The sequence below is a fragment of the Eleutherodactylus coqui genome, chromosome 1 (genome assembly GCF_035609145.1).
Source record: "Eleutherodactylus coqui strain aEleCoq1 chromosome 1, aEleCoq1.hap1, whole genome shotgun sequence".
NCBI lineage: Eukaryota > Metazoa > Chordata > Amphibia > Anura > Eleutherodactylidae > Eleutherodactylus > Eleutherodactylus coqui.
Window position 1 is genome coordinate 244,062,574 of NC_089837.1, and position 20,779 is coordinate 244,083,352.

At 47.6% G+C, this 20,779-nt stretch overlaps 1 protein-coding gene across 4 annotated transcripts in view; it reads left to right on the forward strand.

Annotated features, from left to right (window-relative positions):
* Positions 1–3,202: 3,202 nt before the first annotated feature.
* AFG1L (AFG1 like ATPase) overlaps positions 3,203–20,779 on the forward strand; it is a 116,656-nt gene continuing 99,079 nt past the window's right edge. For all 4 annotated transcript variants that reach the window (XM_066607456.1, XM_066607464.1, XM_066607480.1 and 1 more), the window contains exons 1-2: positions 3,203–3,327; positions 13,922–14,145. In XM_066607456.1, coding sequence (XP_066463553.1) covers positions 3,207–3,327; positions 13,922–14,145 — 345 coding nt within the window. In that variant the 5' untranslated portion in view covers positions 3,203–3,206. The remainder of the gene's footprint in view (positions 3,328–13,921; positions 14,146–20,779) is intronic.

A 20,779-nucleotide genomic window follows, 5' to 3' on the forward strand; every position in this document is an offset into this window, starting at 1 on the left:
TGGATGTGTGTGGAAGTGCTGTCCGGCGGGGGTGCTGCCGCACATGTGCAGTGTTTTCTTTTCTTAAACTCCTGCTTTCCTGTGGAATCCGTGGCCCGCTCAATGGTAGCTGTCCGTGCGGCATCTACACTGAAATCGAGCATGCTGCAATGCTTTATTTCACTTGCTGAGGCCCATGTATCCCTATGGACGGCTTGATTTGCAGATCTTGCACATCAGATCTGCCCGTGTACATTGGGCCTAACTCAGATGCGAATGGGTGCTTATACTATTAATTTGGACTGTATTGTATAACCAGAGCATGTAGACAAAATTCTGCCCGAAATAATGCTTGGGAACATTCAATGACCCCGCAAATGTGAAGCATTTTGGTGCAAAAACGCCTCCCATCACTTTAGTACAGTTGCAATCCTCTGACGCACTGTTTTCAATGGGAAAGCTCGCATTGCACTTGCGTGCACATCACACACTGTCTGAAGTTTTCTGGCCTCATTGAAAATAATGGGCGATGCATTCCGAGGGAAAAAAATAAAATAAATCGCTCATGTAAATGACCCTATTCAAAAGAATGGAGTTCAGATTCATGAGAGATTTGTGCACAAATCTAGCACAATTTCCATGGCCGTGTGAAAGCGTCCTTAGGCCATGTTCACAAAGGGTAAATTTGCGACCCTCCACGTGGAAAATCTGTGGCATTTAACTGCAGCAGAGCAGAAGAGATTTTCAAAATCTTGTTCACCCAGAAATTGACCTGTGGAGCAGATTTTGGATCGGCAATGTGTCAATTATAGCACTAGATTTTCAGTGCGGATTCCATCTCTTTCAACAAGGGGGTGAATTCCACATCAAATTCCGTATCAAAATCCACACAAATGGTGCAGTTTATGAAGTGGATTTTGGGGCTGTGGAATGTTTGCTGTGGACAGTCTTTGGCAATTTCCGCTCCGTGTGCACACAACCTAAGGCCTCATGCCCATGGGCCCGCATGGTTTCCCAATGCAGAATCCTGCAGCGGATTCCACCCGGCCCGCAGGCATGAGGCCAAAAAATACATAATACTCACCTGTTTGGACGTGGCATACTCTTCTCCGTGCAGGCCGGGCCTTCTTTCTTCTGCCCGGCAGATGCGCTCAAGGCGCCCGGGGGCTTTCCCGCGGCACAGTCACAGTGTTAGCTGCGCCTGTGTGGCGGGCCGGATAGCTTCCACTGACTTCAATAGAAGCTGTGGAAGCCATCCGTGTGGGAAACCTGCACAAAAGGAGCATGCTGCCGGTGTTTTCCTGCGAGTGCGATTTGTACCCTGGGAAAAAATGACATACGCAGGTATTAAATGCTCAATGATTCCCTAGGTGCGCGGATCACGGGTGCAGGAGACCTGTGCGGTTTTTTAAATTCTATTTTCCCTGTGGACATTGGGCTGAAGGCTTCGCTCACACGGCATATGCATAAAACGTTGCGCGTATAAGGCAGCGTTTTACCACTGTGTGAGCTGGCAATCACTGTTTAGGGACAGTGATAGCGCACTGCGCAAGACAGAGTATCTCACGGACACCGTCATACGTAGTGTGACAAGTATCTTTTTTTGGTTTCATTTCTGTCTCTGCCTCTTAGCGGTGTTGCATATACGCAATTACATTGCGTATATGTGATGTTTATTACGCGCCCATAGAGAACAATGGCGCGCATTCTATTCTATTGAGCGCAATACGCGGTGAAATAGAACATACTGTTTTTTTTAATGCGCATATTATACGCAATAAAAAATACTAGTGTGAGTGGGTCAATAAAAATCGATGTACTTTTTATTGACTTCTTTCACTGCATATTACACATGCGTAATACGTGATGAAATTGCGTTCCTGTGACCGAGCCCTTAGGGTTCGTTCTGCTTAAAAACAAGATGAAATAGAGCTGCATACCATATTGCTGTAAAAACTGTTTCTTCTATGGCTGCTTTCACATGGACGAAAAAAATCACACGAGATTTGCGCATTGCAAGACACACAAATCTGGCACTAATATGAACTCATTCAGTGGCATGTCGTATCTTTGGGGGTTCCCTCGGAACGCTTCATCCCTTGTTTTCAATAGGGCAGGAAAGCGAGGTTTGCCATTTAAAACAGCAGGAAACACTTGCTGATCCTCTGGTGCGTCTAAAAGACACCGCGCAGTATTGCAACTGTACTAAAGCGATAGGATTCATTGACACATCCGCCGGTACAACGCACGTTCTCGAGCCGGATACTGCGCCAGGTTCCATGGCCCGATATCGAGCTTGGCCATGTTAAACTACCCTATATTAGATCCATAGGCGCAACTTGAAGCTTCTGGGCCCCATTGCAAAACCTGTAACAGGGACCCCAACTCTAATGCTTTATTTATAGTACTGGTCTCCCTAAATGGAGAAGAGAGGCCTTATGGGCCCCCTAAGGCTCCTGGGCCTGGGTGCAACCGCATTCCCTGCATCCTCTATAGTTACGCCAGTGATAGATCCCAATATGTACAGTAATCCATCATACGGTGTAATCAGGATCGTAACAATTTCTATATTCTGATGATTTGCTGATACTATTCTAGTATGTAGATATGATAGAAAAGTGGATCTCCTACACAAGGAACAATAAGGGTAGGTTCACATGGCGGAATCAGACTTGGATTTTGTGTCTAAAACCGCGGCATTTTTGCTACAGATCCCCACAGGGGTATAGCAATGGGCAAAATCAGTTTTGCAATGTGATTCCACATGGATTCATGTGAAAAAGCTATGTCACTTCTTCATGCGATTCCACAGGCGGATTTTGCTGCTGGCAGGGCTAAATCTGCAGGTGGATCCACGGCAAAACATGTCCGAAATGCTGTGGATTTCTGTGTATTTTAGAGGCGGAATCCGTACGGAAAAATCCACATCACACTCTGCTGTGTGAACATGTGATAAGTGTCCTTTTAAAAGTCCAAAAAGTTGGGAGGTAAGCCTGGTGGTTTTATGACTGCACCCCTACACCCCATCACCCTGGTTATCTCCCACTAATTCCACATTGCAGTTTTATCCCAGAAGACCTGCAGACAACCAGCCAGCATATGTCTGAGTGCATGGAGCCCTGTGCCCGCTGTCCTCGCAGCACACTCCCCGCTCCCGTATCAGCATTTGTCTCTCCGCCTCTTTGGCTTTCTGAATAAAGTTATTCAGAAAAACTGCCTCCTCCAATATGGCGGCTGCCATTGCGCCCTTGGTTTCTTTGCGCTGTCTATTGACGGTTTACCGAAGCTGGCGAAGGCTGCAATATAATGGCCGGCGTGCGGTGCCCTGTCTATGGAGTACTGCGGCGGGTGAGTGGCTCCGGGGTATACAGCTCTTTTCACGTAAGAACGGGGGGCTCACCGGGAGAACCTAACGTCATCGGTTTCAGCCGTTTGCATTCCGCAGTTCGGTCGCTGGAGGACTTGCATACGGCTACCGGCACCGGGCCGTGTGCATAGGGCTGCACCAAATAAAGCTTGTTGAAAAGAGCATTCAGTGCACGTGTGTACCCGCAGGATGTGTTACCAACCAACCAATAAGATTTCAGTTTTCACAGCAGGATGGAAAGTGAAAGCAGGGAAATGGTTGGTTGCTAGGGACAACACATAGAAGGCAGATGGCTAGGAAATACCCACCATCATGGACGCTGTGGTACTAGGTGCCTGCTTGTGGGAGCTGTATGATAAAAACTGTACCCACAAAGGGTGCAGAATTAGCCCGCGGTCCACGCCACACGGTGAATGTTACACCACGGTCTGCAGGCTACCTGCAATTTCGAGCATCGCATTTTTAACGTTAGAAACTCGCTGTCTATCGTGAGAAAATCGCAAGCAGCAATGTTTTTTCAAGAAAAGCATCGCTCCTGCTCAGACGTCTCATGAGCAAAATTTGAATTTTTCTTAGGGCAAAATCTCTGTCGCCAATGTGAAGGAGCCCTGCGGATTTTGGTCCAGAATTCCACAGCGCCAGCTTAAGGTGCATCCTGGTGGCATAATTCTGCCCGTGTGAAAATCCCCAAAAGAGCCCGTGTCCACATAGCAAGCAGGTTACGGCAGAGCTCAGTGATCGGAGTTGTTGCGATGGGCAGCGCGGTCACTTCTCAGTATTTCAGTTCTTTACCATCCTAATAATAATAAATTTATTATAGTCTTCAGGCTGGGTTTACATGGGTCGTATTCCCGGTGGAAATCTCGTGGTTTTGCCGCAGCGAAAAACTGAGATTTCAGCTTGGAAAACGCAGCTTCAAAACCCACGACACTTAGCCACGGGTTTTGGAGCGGCTTGGCCGAAGGCTTTTCCATTGCGGCCGGTGCTCCCATAATGAGGAGCGAGGTCGCAATGGAAAAAAAATATAGACATACTGCAGCTGTGGAATCTGTGCCGCAGCACCGCCTTCTGCTGGCTTTGCCACACGGATTGTCTGTCCTGTGTGGATGAGATTTTTGACAAATCTCGTCAACAGGGCTGGCTAATCCGCAGGATTAGCGGCCGCAGGCGGATTTGTCGCAGCAAAATTTCGAGGTGGAGAGTGAGGGATGCTATACACACAAACAATGGTCAGACATTAAGCTGTGTGACAGCAGAAACGCTATGACTGCAGGGGCGGTTGATTTTTCGAAAGCAGGGATTGCAGCCGGTAGGATAGGGAGCAATGTTATCGGGCAGAGTTCAGAGGAGTTTGGTTTAGGGCAGTGATGGCGAACCTTTTAGAGACCGAGTGCCAAAGTGCAACCCAAAGCCCACTTATTTATCGCACAGTGCCAACATGTCAGGGGGCGGGGCTTATCAAAACATATGATTTTACCTCCATCATTATAAAAAGGACAGGGCTTTTTCAAAATAGACAGCATGCAGATTTTGACTGCCTTTTGGATGCGGAAATGCTGCAGAATTTTCCACAGAAATTTCTGCTTGCATATTCTGCAGCTTTTCCGCCGTGTGTAAACATACCCCAGCGGTAATAGTGACCCCCCCCCACAGCGGCCCCAGTGGTAATAGTGACCCCCCCCACAGCAGCCCCAGTGGTAATACTGACCCCCCACAGCAGCCCCAGCGGTAATAGTGACAGTGACATCCCACAGCAGCCCTAGTATCAACAGTGACATCCCACAGCGGCCCCAGTAGTAATAGGGCCCCCTGAGACCCATATGCTTACCCCCTCCTCCTTGTGGAAGCGCCTCTGCTCCTCTGCTCGGCGCTGATCCCAGGTGCACACTGTGATGTAAGTGTGTGCTGCTGGACGCCTCCTTCCCTGCTCTTGCGGAACCTAAGAGGAGACGTCAGGGTAGAGGGAAGTAGGATCCCGGCTGCACACTGACGTCACAGTGTGTGTCGGGAACAGTGCAGCTAGTGGCGCAGCTGAGTGCATACCGGCAGGGGAGCCACGGCTACTGTGGATATTCACTAACGTGGTGTGTGGCCGACGGTGGCGCGTGCCAGCAGCGAGGGCTCTGCATGCCACCTCTGGCACGCGTGCCATAGGTTCGCTATCACTGGTTTAGGGAATGTGGTATGCCTCCCATATTATGCGTGCATATATTGTGCGTTCAATACGCAATTCAAACATATTCGGGTGAGGCTGACTAAAGGTACATTTGTTTTATATTACATGCAGAGTCTGTGTTGTTTTTGGGTGCCAGTGAATCATAAATTAAGAATAACTACTGGATCTTTACAAGGGGATTTATCAAAGGTATAGGGAAATCTAAATAAAAAGCTTGACTACTTACCTGAGGGCCATTCACTGGGCATATTCTATTATGTCCATATTTATTACAGATGTAATACAGACAGCATACAACACCATTGATTTGCATTGGTGTTTTCAGATGAGTTATTTATTTATTTTTTTTGTTTAGTGGATGGATCGTTAATAGAGATGAGCGAGCTTCGCTCTTCTCGAGTAACTGCATTGTTGTCCGAGCGTGCTCAGGTGAGGGGGGGGGGAGAATGCAGTTACTTGAGAAGGGCGAGGCTCGCTCGAGTAACTGACCTATCCGAGCGTGCTCGCTCATTTCTAACCGTTAAGGTAAAAAAAGAAAATATTGCCTGTCCTATTTTTGTCTGTATTGAAGGACTAAAGTTGCCCCTTTAAAGTCTTTTGGATGGCGTAAAAAAATGCGCATTCTCTGCGGGTTTTACACAGTGGAAAAAATGATATTGGTTTTCTTGTTTTGTTTTTTTTTTCTGCACTTGTGAAAAACCTAGTGAATAGAGATACAATTTGGATGTAAAAAACATTCAAAAGCTTCAAAAACACATGCAACGTGCACATACACACGCTGTGAAAATGGTGCAGTATTCACGGAAGAAAATTGCATTCGACTGTAAGAATGAGTCGTAAGGGACAAGAAGGCAGCGAAACAAATAGGTAGACCGTATTGCAGGAAGTCATGACTAATGGCCATTTACATGACTGGCAATGGTGCATCTCGCATACAGCGGGCGAAATGTGTGTGTAAGAAAAAAATTTAAAAAAAAAAGAGCAACCTGCTCTATCTTGACGCATATTACATACCAAGAGAGCATATGTGGATTTGTTGAGAGATACCCTTGTATGTGCCGGCAAACGCGATTGTGGGAGCGGTTGAAGGGTCCTTTTACGTTGATAGATGTGGTCCCAATCATCTGGCCTTCAGACAGGCCAATTCAGAATACAGTATATGGAATTTACCTTTTTTAAATATTGCTGTTGAGGTGACTATCCTGAAGATGGAGCTCTTAGGTCCAGAATGCATTAGAGATTGAAAGGTCATGGAGCAGTCATATATGTCATGGCTCTCTCAGCTTGGGTAGTGATAAACCTTTGGTTCTATGGTAATGGGGTGATAAAGCAGCTAAAGCCCTGCCATTGTCAGCCCACACTGTAGACCAGCTTCATCTAGCTGCCTCCTCATTTCTGATGAGATAAAGCTTGGTAAATATATAAATGGTCAAAGGCCCTTTCAATTCTATCTCAAAAGGTATTTAGGCTTATCCTTGTGATAAAGGAACGGCTTACTGTTTAAAGTCTAGAGTCTTTATTTTCTGAAAACCCTTGATGACATGAACGTGCATGTAAAGGTGTTGGCGCTAGCCACTGTACATGTGCAGCCTTTGTGTGTTGTTTGGACTCAGAAGCTAAGGCCACATGTCGTCAGCGGCAGCCAGCTAGCTGTAACTGACAGCTGGGCTTCTACTGCTTTGACCAGGATCGGTGATGACTCTGATCTCAGTCACATAGCCTTTTAGATGTCACGTTCATGCAGACCACAGCAGTTTAGAAAGGTCTGGGGCTACCTCTTTTACATCCAACCCCCTCTCTCCCACAGTGTTATCATGATGTGCCGATGGTTGCCACGTCCTCCGGGTCTGACATGTACGGTGGCTTGTAGTATAGTGGCCAGGGATACGGTGTAATGGGTTGAAGAAAATGACCCTTTCAGGTAATGCACTGCAGTGTATTATGTAAGAGGTGAAATGATTGCATGTTCAAGTCCCTTTGTGGGGCAAATAAACGTAAATAATAGTATTGTTGACAGGGGTTTCCTTAACTCGGACAACCCCTTCAATAAAAAACAATCAAGAAGTTATCTACCTCAAAATGCGCTAGTGAAAATGGCGGCTCATCTCGCAAAAACCAAGTCCCCACACATCTAGATATAAAAATTGCTATAGCTTTCTGAATATGGTGAAAGAAAAAATTTTCCTCTATGGAAAACACTTTTATTGTGCGAAAGCAGTAAAATATTACAAAATGCATTAAAAAAATTGGCATTACAGTAACCATACTGACCCACCCAATAAGGTTTTAGACATCATTTATACCACACTGTGAATGGTATAAAGAGAAACTTTACAATAAGTCAGAATTGCTGCTCTTTTTCCATCCCCCCCCACACAAACTAAAAGAAAAGTAATAATAAAGAAATTATGTCCTCATGTACTCCACATAGCTTACATATGCTTCTTATACACCTAGAAGAATATCCTGAGGCAAAGGGCACGCCCCCAACTTCTGATTGGCTAGCCAGTAGCACACACAACCCTTATCACTGCAAACATGATGGTTGCTGGCGGCAGCATACCGAGCGGGGGAACAGCAGCAGCTGTTGTCAGTCCTGGCAGAGGTGCCCAGCACCACAGCGGGGTGTCCAAGAACAGCTGGCACTCCAGTCTTCGGCATAGCCGAAAAGCACAGCGCCAGAGTGGAGTGCCAACTGTCAGTCCGGTCCTCGGCAGAGCCGCCAACTGTGTCAGTGCGGTCCTCCGTATAGCCGGCCATCCACAGCGCCAGAGCGGAGAACAGCTGCGAGTCGGGTCCTCGGCATAGCCTACCAGCAGAAGCATCGGAGTGGCTTGCAGCAGTCTGTCAGCTCGGTCCTCCATTCGGGTCCTTGCCATAGCTGGCCAGCACAAGCAAGCGCCAGAGCGCCTTGGAGCTTGCAGGACCTAACATTCTATGGGTATTAGTGTATCTTGATGCCACCAGGAATTCCTGGTGGAGTCAAGATTGACAGGGGGAGATGACCCCTGATGCTGATTGGCTGGAAAGGGTGTTCAGCGTGAGGTCCTGCAAGGGCACTAAACAGTCATGGAAAAGGCATACAGTGGCCGCTGCTGCCTCGCAGACACAGGACAAAGTTCCTTCACTGCTGGCGGGTGTTCCGGGCCACAAGCAACGGCTGGTGCCGTGCAGCCCCAGGACCAAATTCCTTCACTGCCAGCGGGTGCAGCGGCCCACAAGCAGCAACCCCCAAGACTTCAGCAGCAGGAAGGCCATACTGAAATGAGTGGCTTACCCTGGAGCAGCCGTGACGGAGCAGTGTTGCTGCTGGCGCAACGGCGGTGACAGCAGTGGTCCGGGACGGAGGCTGTGGGTGGAACGGAGAGGTGAGCGGCCGCGCACCTATGACGCTTGCCTGAAATGCCGGCTGGCACAGAGAACACATGCTGCTGCGTCTGCATACGTGTTTCCCAGCGCTGCAACCTTAGCCTCTGGCTTACTATAGTAGTTAGCCTTACATTATGACATGTAAATGCTGCGATGTTACACCCCTAACATGTCAGCATTTACAGGTTATAATGTAAGGCTAACTCTTATAGTAACCCGGAGGGCAATGCTGCAGCAGCGCTGGGAAACGTATGCACACTGCGCTGCTATGACCTTTCTATCTTCACCCTATCAGAAGCTGGGGGTGTGACTGGGGTGTTCCTCCTGTCAAACCCCTAGCTTCCGGTGGCATCAAGGTACACTAATACCTATGCTATGTGTGGGGAGCAGCCAATCCACTGCTGGGGGCGTCACCTGCCCCTTTCCTGTCACTGAGCCAGGCCAACCCACTTCTTCACCCTTAGTTCTGGTGGAGACTAGATGCACCAGTACCAAAAAGCTGCTAATATCCTATTCTGCTGTGCACCTAAAGGCAGTTGCTGAAGAAAATGTAACTGAAAAATCTACTGAGTACAGGGGATGGCTGCTTTTCAGTCCCTGCTGCCTTCAACTGCCAGCTATTCTGAGTACATAAAGTCATTTAAGTGTTTTATTAAAAATGGCTTTTATGTCTTATAATAACTTTATGTACTAAAAAAAGCCTTAAAATCGCCTCTTCATGTAAAAAAATTGATTGTTACATGTTAACCTAGTCACAAGCTTTTGATACTTGCTCATATTGGCTTCCAGAACTCTAATAGAATATACCTTTTGTAATGCAATCTATATGTGTAGTTTGTCCTTCCAGCACAATATGTATGTCAACATACACCAGAGCGGATTTACTAATACTGTTTATAGTTAGTGCAGCCTGGGACTAGAGTTTTTAAATGCTCCAGATTTATCACAATAACTGCTGAATGATGAATCTGGAGTAACTGTAGACAATTTAGTCTAAGTTTATACTTCCTATGAGTTGGCTGAGTTTATGCCCAAAATTGCACCTAAATTTTGGTACTACTTTGGATCATGATCTCACATTTAGGCCATGCTCCCTTTTCCACAAAGCCATATCTCTTTCTCGGGTGCGATTGAAAAAAGTGTCTGAAAGGAATGATAAATGTGGCACAAAGCATGTTTTCTCTTATGCCCATGAGAGACAGTCTCCTATCCGGACTCTATAAAGATGAACTTGCAGAAACTGCATAACTGTTTGACCTTGGATCAAGTACAGTTGTAGTATACTGTAAAAGCTATATATATATAAAGACAAAAGCACTGACTGACTGATTCACTGACTGACTGACTGATTCACTGACTGACTGACTGACTGATTCACTGACTGACTGACTGACTGACTGACGGATTCGCTGACGGACGGATTCGCTGACGGACGGATTCGCTGACGGACGGATTCGCTGACGGACGGATTCGCTGACGGACGGATTCGCTGACGGACGGATTCGCTGACGGACGGATTCGCTGACGGACGGATTCGCTGACGGACGGACGGGCTCGCTGACGGACGGACGGGCTCGCTGACGGACGGACGGGCTCGCTGACGGACGGACGGGCTCGCTGACGGACGGACGGGTTCGCTGACGGACGGACGGCTTCGCTGACGGACGGACGGCTTCGCTGACGGACGGACGGCTTCGCTGACGGACGGACGGCTTCGCTGACGGACGGACGGCTTCGCTGACGGACGGACGGCTTCGCTGACGGACGGACGGGTTCGCTGACTGACGGACGGGTTCGCTGACTGACGGACGGGTTCGCTGACTGACGGACGGGTTCGCTGACTGACGGACGGGTTCGCTGACTGACGGACGGGTTCGCTGACTGACGGACGGGTTCGCTGACTGACGGACGGGTTCGCTGACTGACGGACGGGTTCGCTGACTGACGGACGGGTTCGCTGACTGACGGACGGGTTCGCTGACTGACGGACGGGTTCGCTGACTGACTGACGGACGGGTTCGCTGACTGACTGACGGACGGGTTCGCTGACTGACTGACGGACGGGTTCGCTGACTGACTGACGGACGGGTTCGCTGACTGACGGACGGACGGGTTCGCTGACTGACGGACGGACGGGTTCGCTGACTGACGGACGGACGGGTTCGCTGACTGACGGACGGACGGGTTCGCTGACTGACGGACGGACGGGTTCGCTGACTGACGGACGGACGGGTTCGCTGACTGACGGACGGACGGGTTCGCTGACTGACGGACGGACGGGTTCGCTGACTGACGGACGGACGGGTTCGCTGACTGACGGACGGACGGGTTCGCTGACTGACGGACGGACGGGTTCGCTGACTGACGGACGGACGGGTTCGCTGACTGACGGACGGACGGGTTCGCTGACTGACGGACGGACGGGTTCGCTGACTGACGGACGGACGGGTTCGCTGACTGACGGACGGACGGGTTCGCTGACTGACGGACGGACGGGTTCGCTGACTGACGGACGGACGGGTTCGCTGACTGACGGACGGACGGGTTCGCTGACTGACGGACGGACGGGTTCGCTGACTGACGGACGGACGGGTTCGCTGACTGACGGACGGACGGGTTCGCTGACTGACGGACGGACGGGTTCGCTGACTGACGGACGGACGGGTTCGCTGACTGACTGACTGACGGACGGACGGGTTCGCTGACTGACTGACGGACGGACGGACGGGTTCGCTGACGGACGGACGGACGGGTTCGCTGACGGACGGACGGACGGGTTCGCTGACGGACGGACGGACGGGTTCGCTGACGGACGGACGGACGGGTTCGCTGACTGACGGACGGACGGGTTCGCTGACTGACGGACGGACGGGTTCGCTGACGGACGGACGGACGGGTTCGCTGACTGACGGACGGACGGGTTCGCTGACTGACTGACGGACGGGTTCGCTGACTGACGGACGGACGGGTTCGCTGACGGACGGACGGGTTCGCTGACTGACGGACGGACGGGTTCGCTGACTGACGGACGGACGGGTTCGCTGACTGACGGACGGACGGGTTCGCTGACGGACGGACGGACGGGTTCGCTGACGGACGGACGGACGGGTTCGCTGACTGACGGACGGACGGGTTCGCTGACTGACGGACGGACGGGTTCGCTGACTGACGGACGGACGGACGGGTTCGCGGACGGACGGGTTCGCTGACGGACGGACGGACGGACGGGTTCGCTGACGGACGGACGGACGGGTTCGCTGACTGACGGACGGACGGGTTCGCTGACTGACGGACGGACGGGTTCGCTGACTGACGGACGGACGGGTTCGCTGACTGACGGACGGACGGGTTCGCTGACTGACGGACGGACGGGTTCGCTGACTGACGGACGGACGGGTTCGCTGACTGACGGACGGACGGGTTCGCTGACTGACGGACGGACGGGTTCGCTGACTGACGGACGGACGGGTTCGCTGACTGACGGACGGACGGGTTCGCTGACTGACGGACGGACGGGTTCGCTGACTGACGGACGGACGGGTTCGCTGACTGACGGACGGACGGGTTCGCTGACTGACGGACGGACGGGTTCGCTGACTGACGGACGGACGGGTTCGCTGACTGACGGACGGACGGGTTCGCTGACTGACGGACGGACGGGTTCGCTGACTGACGGACGGACGGGTTCGCTGACTGACGGACGGACGGGTTCGCTGACTGACGGACGGACGGGTTCGCTGACTGACGGACGGACGGGTTCGCTGACTGACGGACGGACGGGTTCGCTGACTGACTGACTGACTGACTGACTGACTGACGGACGGGTTCGCTGGCTGACTGACTGACTGACGGACGGGTTCGCTGGCTGACGGACGGGTTCGCTGACTGATTCTCCAACTTCCCGATGTCGTAGAAACATGAAATTTGGCACGGGCATAGATTATGTCCAAGATAGGAAAAGTAAAGGAGTTCCAACTCGATTATTCAATTCAAAGCGCAAAGGAATTGGCGTCCAAATTTTATGTACGTAATCTAATTCTCTCACTTCCTGATGTCATTTTATATAAAGGAAACGTCGCATGGTTACCTCCCGTGGTGTTTCCTGGGTAACGCAGAGAACCATGCAAAATGGTGAACATATGTTTTTCCTCGGTATCTCTAAAGTAACGACGACTTCATAAGATTTTCCGTGTGAACACCAGATAAACACCAGTACCAAATTAACTCGGGCGAAGCCGGGTATATCGGCTAGTATAGTGTGTGTGTATGTATGTATGTGTATGTCTATGTGTATATGTATGTATGTGTGTGTATATATATATATATATATATATATATATATATATATATATATATATATATATATATATATATATATATATATATATATAAAAATAAACTTATTATACACACATGCTCTGCTTATAGAGAGGATTTTCACCCTGTATGACATTTACCGGTCATATGGACAGGAAATGGTTCATTTCCTTTAACCGTTGGCTTCTTATTAAACTACAGATATAGGTTCTTTAAGGGTGCATTCAGACAACCATATATCGGCTGGGTTTTCACGCCCAGCCGATATACGGCGTCCCTCTCTGCAGGGGGAGGAGGCTGGAAGAGTCGGGAGCAGTCCTCTGAGCTCCCGCCCCCCTCCACTATTTGCAATGGGAGGGGCGGAGCTACGTCCCACAACTTAGCTTTTTTTTTTTCCATGTGTGTTCTTTACGCATGTAAAGATTGCATATTTTTTTAATTGGAAACCTCACATGGCATTCGCATGAAACTCATATGCAAATGTGATGAGATTTTTAACTCATTCATAGCAATCTTGTAGAAAAATAGGACCTGTTGCTTCATTTTTTTTTCTCACCGCATCACTGCAAGAGGAAAATTGCACATGTAAATAGATCTGTTGAAAACAATTGGTTCTATTTGCATGCGAGTTTTGTGCGCCTCGCTCACAGGAAAATCACTCATGTAAATACGGCCTTAAATCTTAAGTAAAATCTGTTATTCTTCTCTTTCAGCTCCTATTAGTCAGTTAGTGGAGTCTTCTGTTTCCCACTGTGAAGTAAAGACAAATTCCAAAGTATTGAAAGAATGCACTGGACCTCTTCAACATTATGACCTTCTAGTCAAGGACTGCGTGCTAAGAAAAGATGAGCACCAGCGAAGAGTCATGCAGCAATTACAGAATCTTCATGAGGTTCTTCGTGGGTACAAGAAAGAATCCAAAGGAGTTTTGTCAAAGGTTAGACATGCAAACATACATTTGTGCATTTATACTTGCTTTTTTATACCTTGGGAACATATAGGGGTGCCCCCAGCTTTGATGCTACCTGTGATGTGTGAAAAAATGCCCACCATCCCCCACAAAAAAACTACTAAGGCTGCCTGTCCACAGGCGATTGTTCATTGCATTACCCGCAGCGAAAATCCTGCCGCGGGTAGAGCAGTGAACGCTTTCCGTAGCGTTGCTATGGAAAGTGCCCCTGCGGCGTCCACGAGCAGAGAATCATAGCTATTTTCCGCTCGCTGGATCTAAATCGCGGCATGCCGCAGTTCTCTGCGGTGAGCCTATCTGTCATTGAGACTTGTATGAAGGGGCAGAGTAATAGTTAACCCAGTATTGGCCTCAATAGTATGTGGCCCTCATAGTTGCCCAATACTAATAGTGACCCCCACCCACTCCCCTCCTCAATGGCCTCAGTAGTAATAGTGTCCCCAGTAGTAATGGCACCACTATTTACGGTTCCAGTAGTAATAGTGTCCCTGGACCTCAGGCTGGGCAGCAACCCAACAGGCATTTCACTCCTTCAGTCTACAACTTCCTGCTGCTGATTCTGTGACTCCCTATCCTTTCCCTGGTGTCGACGTGTAGGAATGCTGATGTCGGGTGAGAGTTCGGGGGATCAGACTCAGCAGTGGCCGTTGCCAGACCAGAGTTGTGAACTGAATGAGTGAAATGCCTATCAGGTTGCTGCCCGGCTGGCTCTCAACTGGCAATTAGTTTTACCACCTATTGATATAACCAGTAAGAAATAATTTATGGCCGTGTGGCAACCAGCTGCCCTTCTGATATTCTGCAGACTGCTGCGTGAGGCAACAGTCTCGGGTCACCTCAAGGTTGGCACATCCTGGAAATATGACTGAATAGAACAAATTATTTGTAATCTATCACTGTACTCTGATTGGCTGCAGCAGTCACCTGACTTGCAGTCTGGGTAAAAGCTGGATCTTCACCAGAGCCGCTCTGTTAGGCTGCGTGTCCACGGGCGTGATTCCGCCAGTGAATAGCGTTGTCTGAAGCGTTGCTATGGAAAGCGCAGGCGCGGTGTCCACGAGTGGATAATCATAGCGATTCTTCGCTCGCGGGATTCAAATCGCAGGATCCTGCGATTTGCTGCTATTCTCCGTGATCAGACTATCTGTCAGATAGGCTCAGTGCGAAGAACCGTCAGCTGTCTCCTGTTCCCGGGCAGCGGAGATCTGCCGCGAGATATCGCTACGCCCGTGGACAGGCAGCCTTAAGTACTGCTTCTTTTGATATTATCTCGCATGCCCGTCTATTTAGAAATCCCTTTTTATACTCTGACAACCCCTTTAACCCTTTCAAATCCAATTTCCCTGCCACCCGTACACTCCCTAGTTCTCATTTATTTTGGGTGGGAAAGTGTGTTGTGGATTCCCTGGAATTACCTGACAGAACCACATAAAAATGATCTGTCATGATGATTATTTTTTTGTTGTTGTTGTTTTTTTTTTTAGCAATGTTTTGATAATTAAGCGTGAGTTATGAGTGCTTCACATCGAGAAGATAATTTGTAATCCTGTAAAAGTGTATTGATATTACATGCATTTATATAATAAGACTATTCATTTCTTATTTCTCTAATGATAGATAGATATCTCTGTAATACAGTGCCATATAGAGGCATCCTATAACTGCATGCAATGTGCATAGCACATATTTCTAACACTATGCAGAGGAGAGCTCCGACGTCAGAGGTCTTTTCTGTATAGTGTAATATACATATGCATAGTCTTAGAAATGTGTCACCTCGCCTGACATGGCAGCTAAGCAGGAAAATCTCAATGTCGGGCGGTTGTTGTTGCTCGTTAACTTTTTCTATTGATGTACAATAATGAGATCAATACCAACATGGGCCGTTGCACAGTGGTCAGCGCTTTCTGCTTCCTTTGCTGACCATAGCAACAGCAGCACTGGGAGTCAGCTGATCGGCAGGGATCCAAGTGATGGGTTCCTGCCAATCCTCTATTCAGGGGTGCGCAATATATGGCCCACAATGCATTTTGTATCTAAATATCTGGACACTGAAAAATACCTATGCGTGGTTACTCACATATAGTTTCCATGTCCGGGTGAAGAGGATTGGCACATAGCAGGGCAACAAGAATGAACAAGTACTAAGGGTGCACTTTATATCCATGTCTGGGTCCCTCTATATATTAAGAGAATAAAGTCTCTCAACCTGTTTTGGCACTCCAGAAATGAGTGTGTGCGTTTAAAGCATTGTATATGCATGCAGCTCTCCCCATTGTAGTTTATAGGACTTATGAAATGCCAGGCTGTTACCTCAATATCCATCATCTACAATGTAGAGAGCCACATGCTTTGTCTCCTCCTCTCTGGAGTCCTGACTTAAGGAGGAAGGTAACCCCCATTCTTCCAGGTGAGAATCCTGGAAGTGGAACTTTTTTTCAATTTATTATGGTATATGCTTCGGATATACCATAAATGTCTCAGAAGTGGCTCAGTATGGCAATGTCGCCTTCAGACCAGGAAAAGTTGTGCACCCCTGCTCTATTGATAATCTGTCAGTCACCAATAGAAAAGTTAACAAAGTCTCAGAATACACCTTTAACCCCTTAACGCTATAAGATGTTGTATTCCAAAATGGTACCAATGTGAGCTACAGGACGTCCCGCAAAAACTGAGCTCTTGCACAACTATGTCGACGGGAAAAATAAAAAAATTATTGCGGTGAAAAGATGGCGGAAGAAAATAATTTAAGAAATAAAAGTAGTACAGCAAAAAAAATGTATAAGTTTGCTATTGTAGTAATTGTACTGACCCATAGAATAAAGTTGTCAAGCCATTTTTTATTGCAGTTTGTGCGCCTTAGGAACAAGACACACCCATAGGTGGAGGAATTCTTTTTTTTTTTTCCTCCACTTTTTAAAAAAAGTTTTTCAGTACATTATATGGTACATTAAATGGTACTATTGAAAAATACAACTCGTCCCGCAAAAAACAAGTCTCCAGAGATGTATGTCGAAGGATAAATAAGAATTATGATTTTTTTTCTTTAAAGGGGAGTGGAAAAAACAGAAATGGGGTGGGATTGGAAGGGGGAGGGGTGACAAGGGGTTAAATAATATATTTATTTGTATAGCGCCAACATATTCCGCAGCACTTACAAAGACAGAAAGGGGAATACAGAAAGACAAAAATACAAACATTATGGAACCACGGTTACATAGTAATCAGTTGATGGAAACAGTAGGGGTGCGGGTCCTGCTCCAACGAGCTTACATACTGAAAATAATGGGGTGATACAGAAGTTAAAGGTGCTGGAGATGTGCAAGGAATGGTGAGGTGGAGAGTGAGGGATACTATATGCATAGACAAAGGTCAGGCCTGTAGCTGTGTGATGGCAGAATCGGTATGACTGCAGGGGCAGTTGAGGGTGGCTGGCAAGGATTGCAGTCAGTAGGTCAGGGAGCATGTTATCAGGCGCCGTACAGAGGGGTTTGTTTAGGGAATTCGGTATGTCTCCCTGAAGAGGTGCATTTTTAGAGCATGTCTGAAGTTTTGCGAGTCCTGGATTGCCCGGGTATCCTTTGGTAGTGCGTTCCAGAGGACTGGTGCTGCTCTGGAGAAGTCTTGGAGGCGGGAATGAGAAGTTTGAATTAGAGGGCCGCGCAGTCTAGTTTCGTTAGCAGAGCGGAGAGGCTGGACTGGGTGATGGATTGAGATGAGGGAGGTAATATAGGTGGGCACTTTGTGGTAGAGATGGCAAGTTTTTAAATTGAATTCTGTATTTAACGGGCAGCCAGTGCAGTGACTGGCACAGGGCAGAGGCGTCTGAGTAGCGGCTGGACAGGAAGATGAGCCTGGCTGCCGCATTCAGGATGGATTGGAGAGGGTAGAGTCTGGAGCAGGGAAGGCCGATCAGCAACGTTGCAATTATCGAGCCAAGAGTGGATGAGGGCAACAGTAAGCATTTTTAACGTGTCCACAGTGAGAAAAGAATGGATTCTTGCGATGTTCTTGATGAGCAGCAGATATGTTCGGGCCAGAGATTGGATATAGGGGGTAAAGGAAAGATCAGTGTAGAATATGACCCCAAGGCAGTGGGCATGCTGTCTGGGAGTTATGGTGGCACTACACACTGAGATGGAGATGTCAGGATGAGGTCGGTTAGTGGCGGGTGGAAACACCAGCAGGTCAGTTTTGGAGAGGTTTAGTCTTAGGTAGAGAGAGGACATAGTGTTGGAGACAGCGGACAGACAGTCGGTGATGTTTTGGAGGAAAGGTGCAGAGATGTCATGGGAAGAGGTGTATAGCTGGGTGTCGTCAGTGTAGAGGTGGTATTGGATGCCAAAGCTTCTGATGGTTTGTTCAATAGGGGCTGTGTAGATGGAGAAAAGGAGGGGCCCGAGGACCGAGCCTTGGGGGACGCATATATTTGTTTTCACCCCTATTTCCCATTCTGTTCGAATCCACTCCTGGCTTTGGCTCAAAATTTCTGCATAAAAAAACTGCATGTGTGATTCCAGCCTGAAAGAAATGCTGTCTACATTGTCTAAAAAAATGTTTTGGATGATTACTTAAGGCTCCTGGTCACATAGATTCTTGTTAACACTGGATCACTGGTTGTTTTTGTTCTGCTTTGCTATCCTACTCTGGAAATAAGTTACTAACTCTTCAAGTTATATATTAGTAAAATAAAATCCTTACGCTGCTATAGTAGTTCGACTTTTCATCCTAAACCTTTGTAGGAAATTAAGTGAATGTTCGTATTTGGCATTCACTCTGAAAAAAGTTACATTCGGTGAAGTTTGATGCAATTTATATTGCTTGGGCAGTTCAATTCTTAATTCTTAAGAATAATGTTCTCAGACGATGAAGTGGTCTACTTTAACACAGAAGTGTTCCTTGTGGAAAGTGATATAATGTTAGGGCTTTTTCAGGAAATAATTATACAGCAAATTCTGGCTAGCATCTTTTGTCCCTGATTCTTTAAGGAGATGATAATGGATCCAAGAAAAGGAATATAATAAAAGAAAACTGGCCACTAAAGAATAATGTTAAACATGCAGGGATTGCTGCACAATGAAAGGGGAATAAATTGGAGCAGCATCATAGTAACATGCGTCTTTTTTCAGCCTAACATACTATGTCCATGTAGTTCAGCCTATTATTCCCCCCCCTCAATGTTGATCCAGAGGATGGCACAAATCTCAATGAAGTAAAAGCCAATTTACCTCACTTAAGGGGAAAACAATTCAGCCCTACTGAAGTAGTGACTATAATGTATAATATTGTAATGGTCAATAGTTGTCCAGGCCCCTCTTATACTCTTTTATCGAATTTGCCATCAACAACGTCCTCAGACAGAGAGTTCCATAGTCTCAATGCTCTTACAGTATAGAACCCCCTTCTATGTTGGTGTAGAAACCTTCTTTCCTCTTGACGTAGAAGATGCCCCTTGTCAAAGTTTTGGGTATAAACAGATCATGGGAGACTTCAGTATTGTTCTGTGATATATTTATATATAGTTATTAGGTCGCTCCTCACCCATCTTTTTTTCTAAAGTAAATAACCTCAATTTTGCTAACCTCTCTGAGTATTCTAGTCCGTCTATTCCATTTATTACTTTTGTTGCCTGGGTCTGTACCCGCTCAAGTTCTGATATGTCCTTCTTGAGTACCGGTGCCCAAAACTGTACACAATATTCCATGTGTCGTCTGAACAGTGACTTGTAAAGAGGAAGGACAATGTTCTCATCATGTGCCTCTAGACCTCTTTTGATGCACCCCATGATCTTATTCACCTTGGCAGCAGCTGCCTGACACTGGCTGTTCCAGTTAAGCTTATAATTGGCTAAAATCCCCAAGTCCTTCTTCATTTCAGTGTTTCCCAGTGATTTCCCATTTGTAGTGTAATGGTGACATGTATTTCTCCTGCCCATGTACATAACCTTACATTTCACAGTTCTAAATCTCATTTACCTCTCTTCTGCCCAAACCCCCAAATTATGCAGAACCATTTGCAACTACATTCTCTCCTCTTTTGTGTTAATTACTTTACATAGTTTTGTATCATCTGCAAATATTGATCTTTTACTGTACAATCCTACCAGGTCATTAATAAATATGTTGCAAAGATAGGGCCCAACACTGCCACCTGTGGTACCCCGCTAGTAACGGTGACCCAATCATAGTATATACTATTAATAACCCCCCTCTGCTTTCTATCACTCAGCCAGTTACTTACCCACTTACACACATTCTCACACCAACCAAGCATTCTCATTTTATATACTAACCTTTTATCCGGCACAGTATCAAACGCTTTGGCAAAGTCCAGGTACACAAGATCCAATGACTCTCCCCGGTCCAGTCTAGAACTTACCTCCTCGTAGAAGCTGATTAGGTTGGTTTGACAGGAGTGATCTCTCATAAACCCATGCTGATATAGAGTTATACAGCTTTTTTCCTTGAGGTACTGCAGTATAGCATCTCTTAAAAACCCCTCAAACATTTTATCCACAACACAAGTAAGACTCACTGGTCTGTAGTTCCCAGTAAATATCGGCACCACATGGGCTATGCGCCAATCCAAATGGAACCGACCC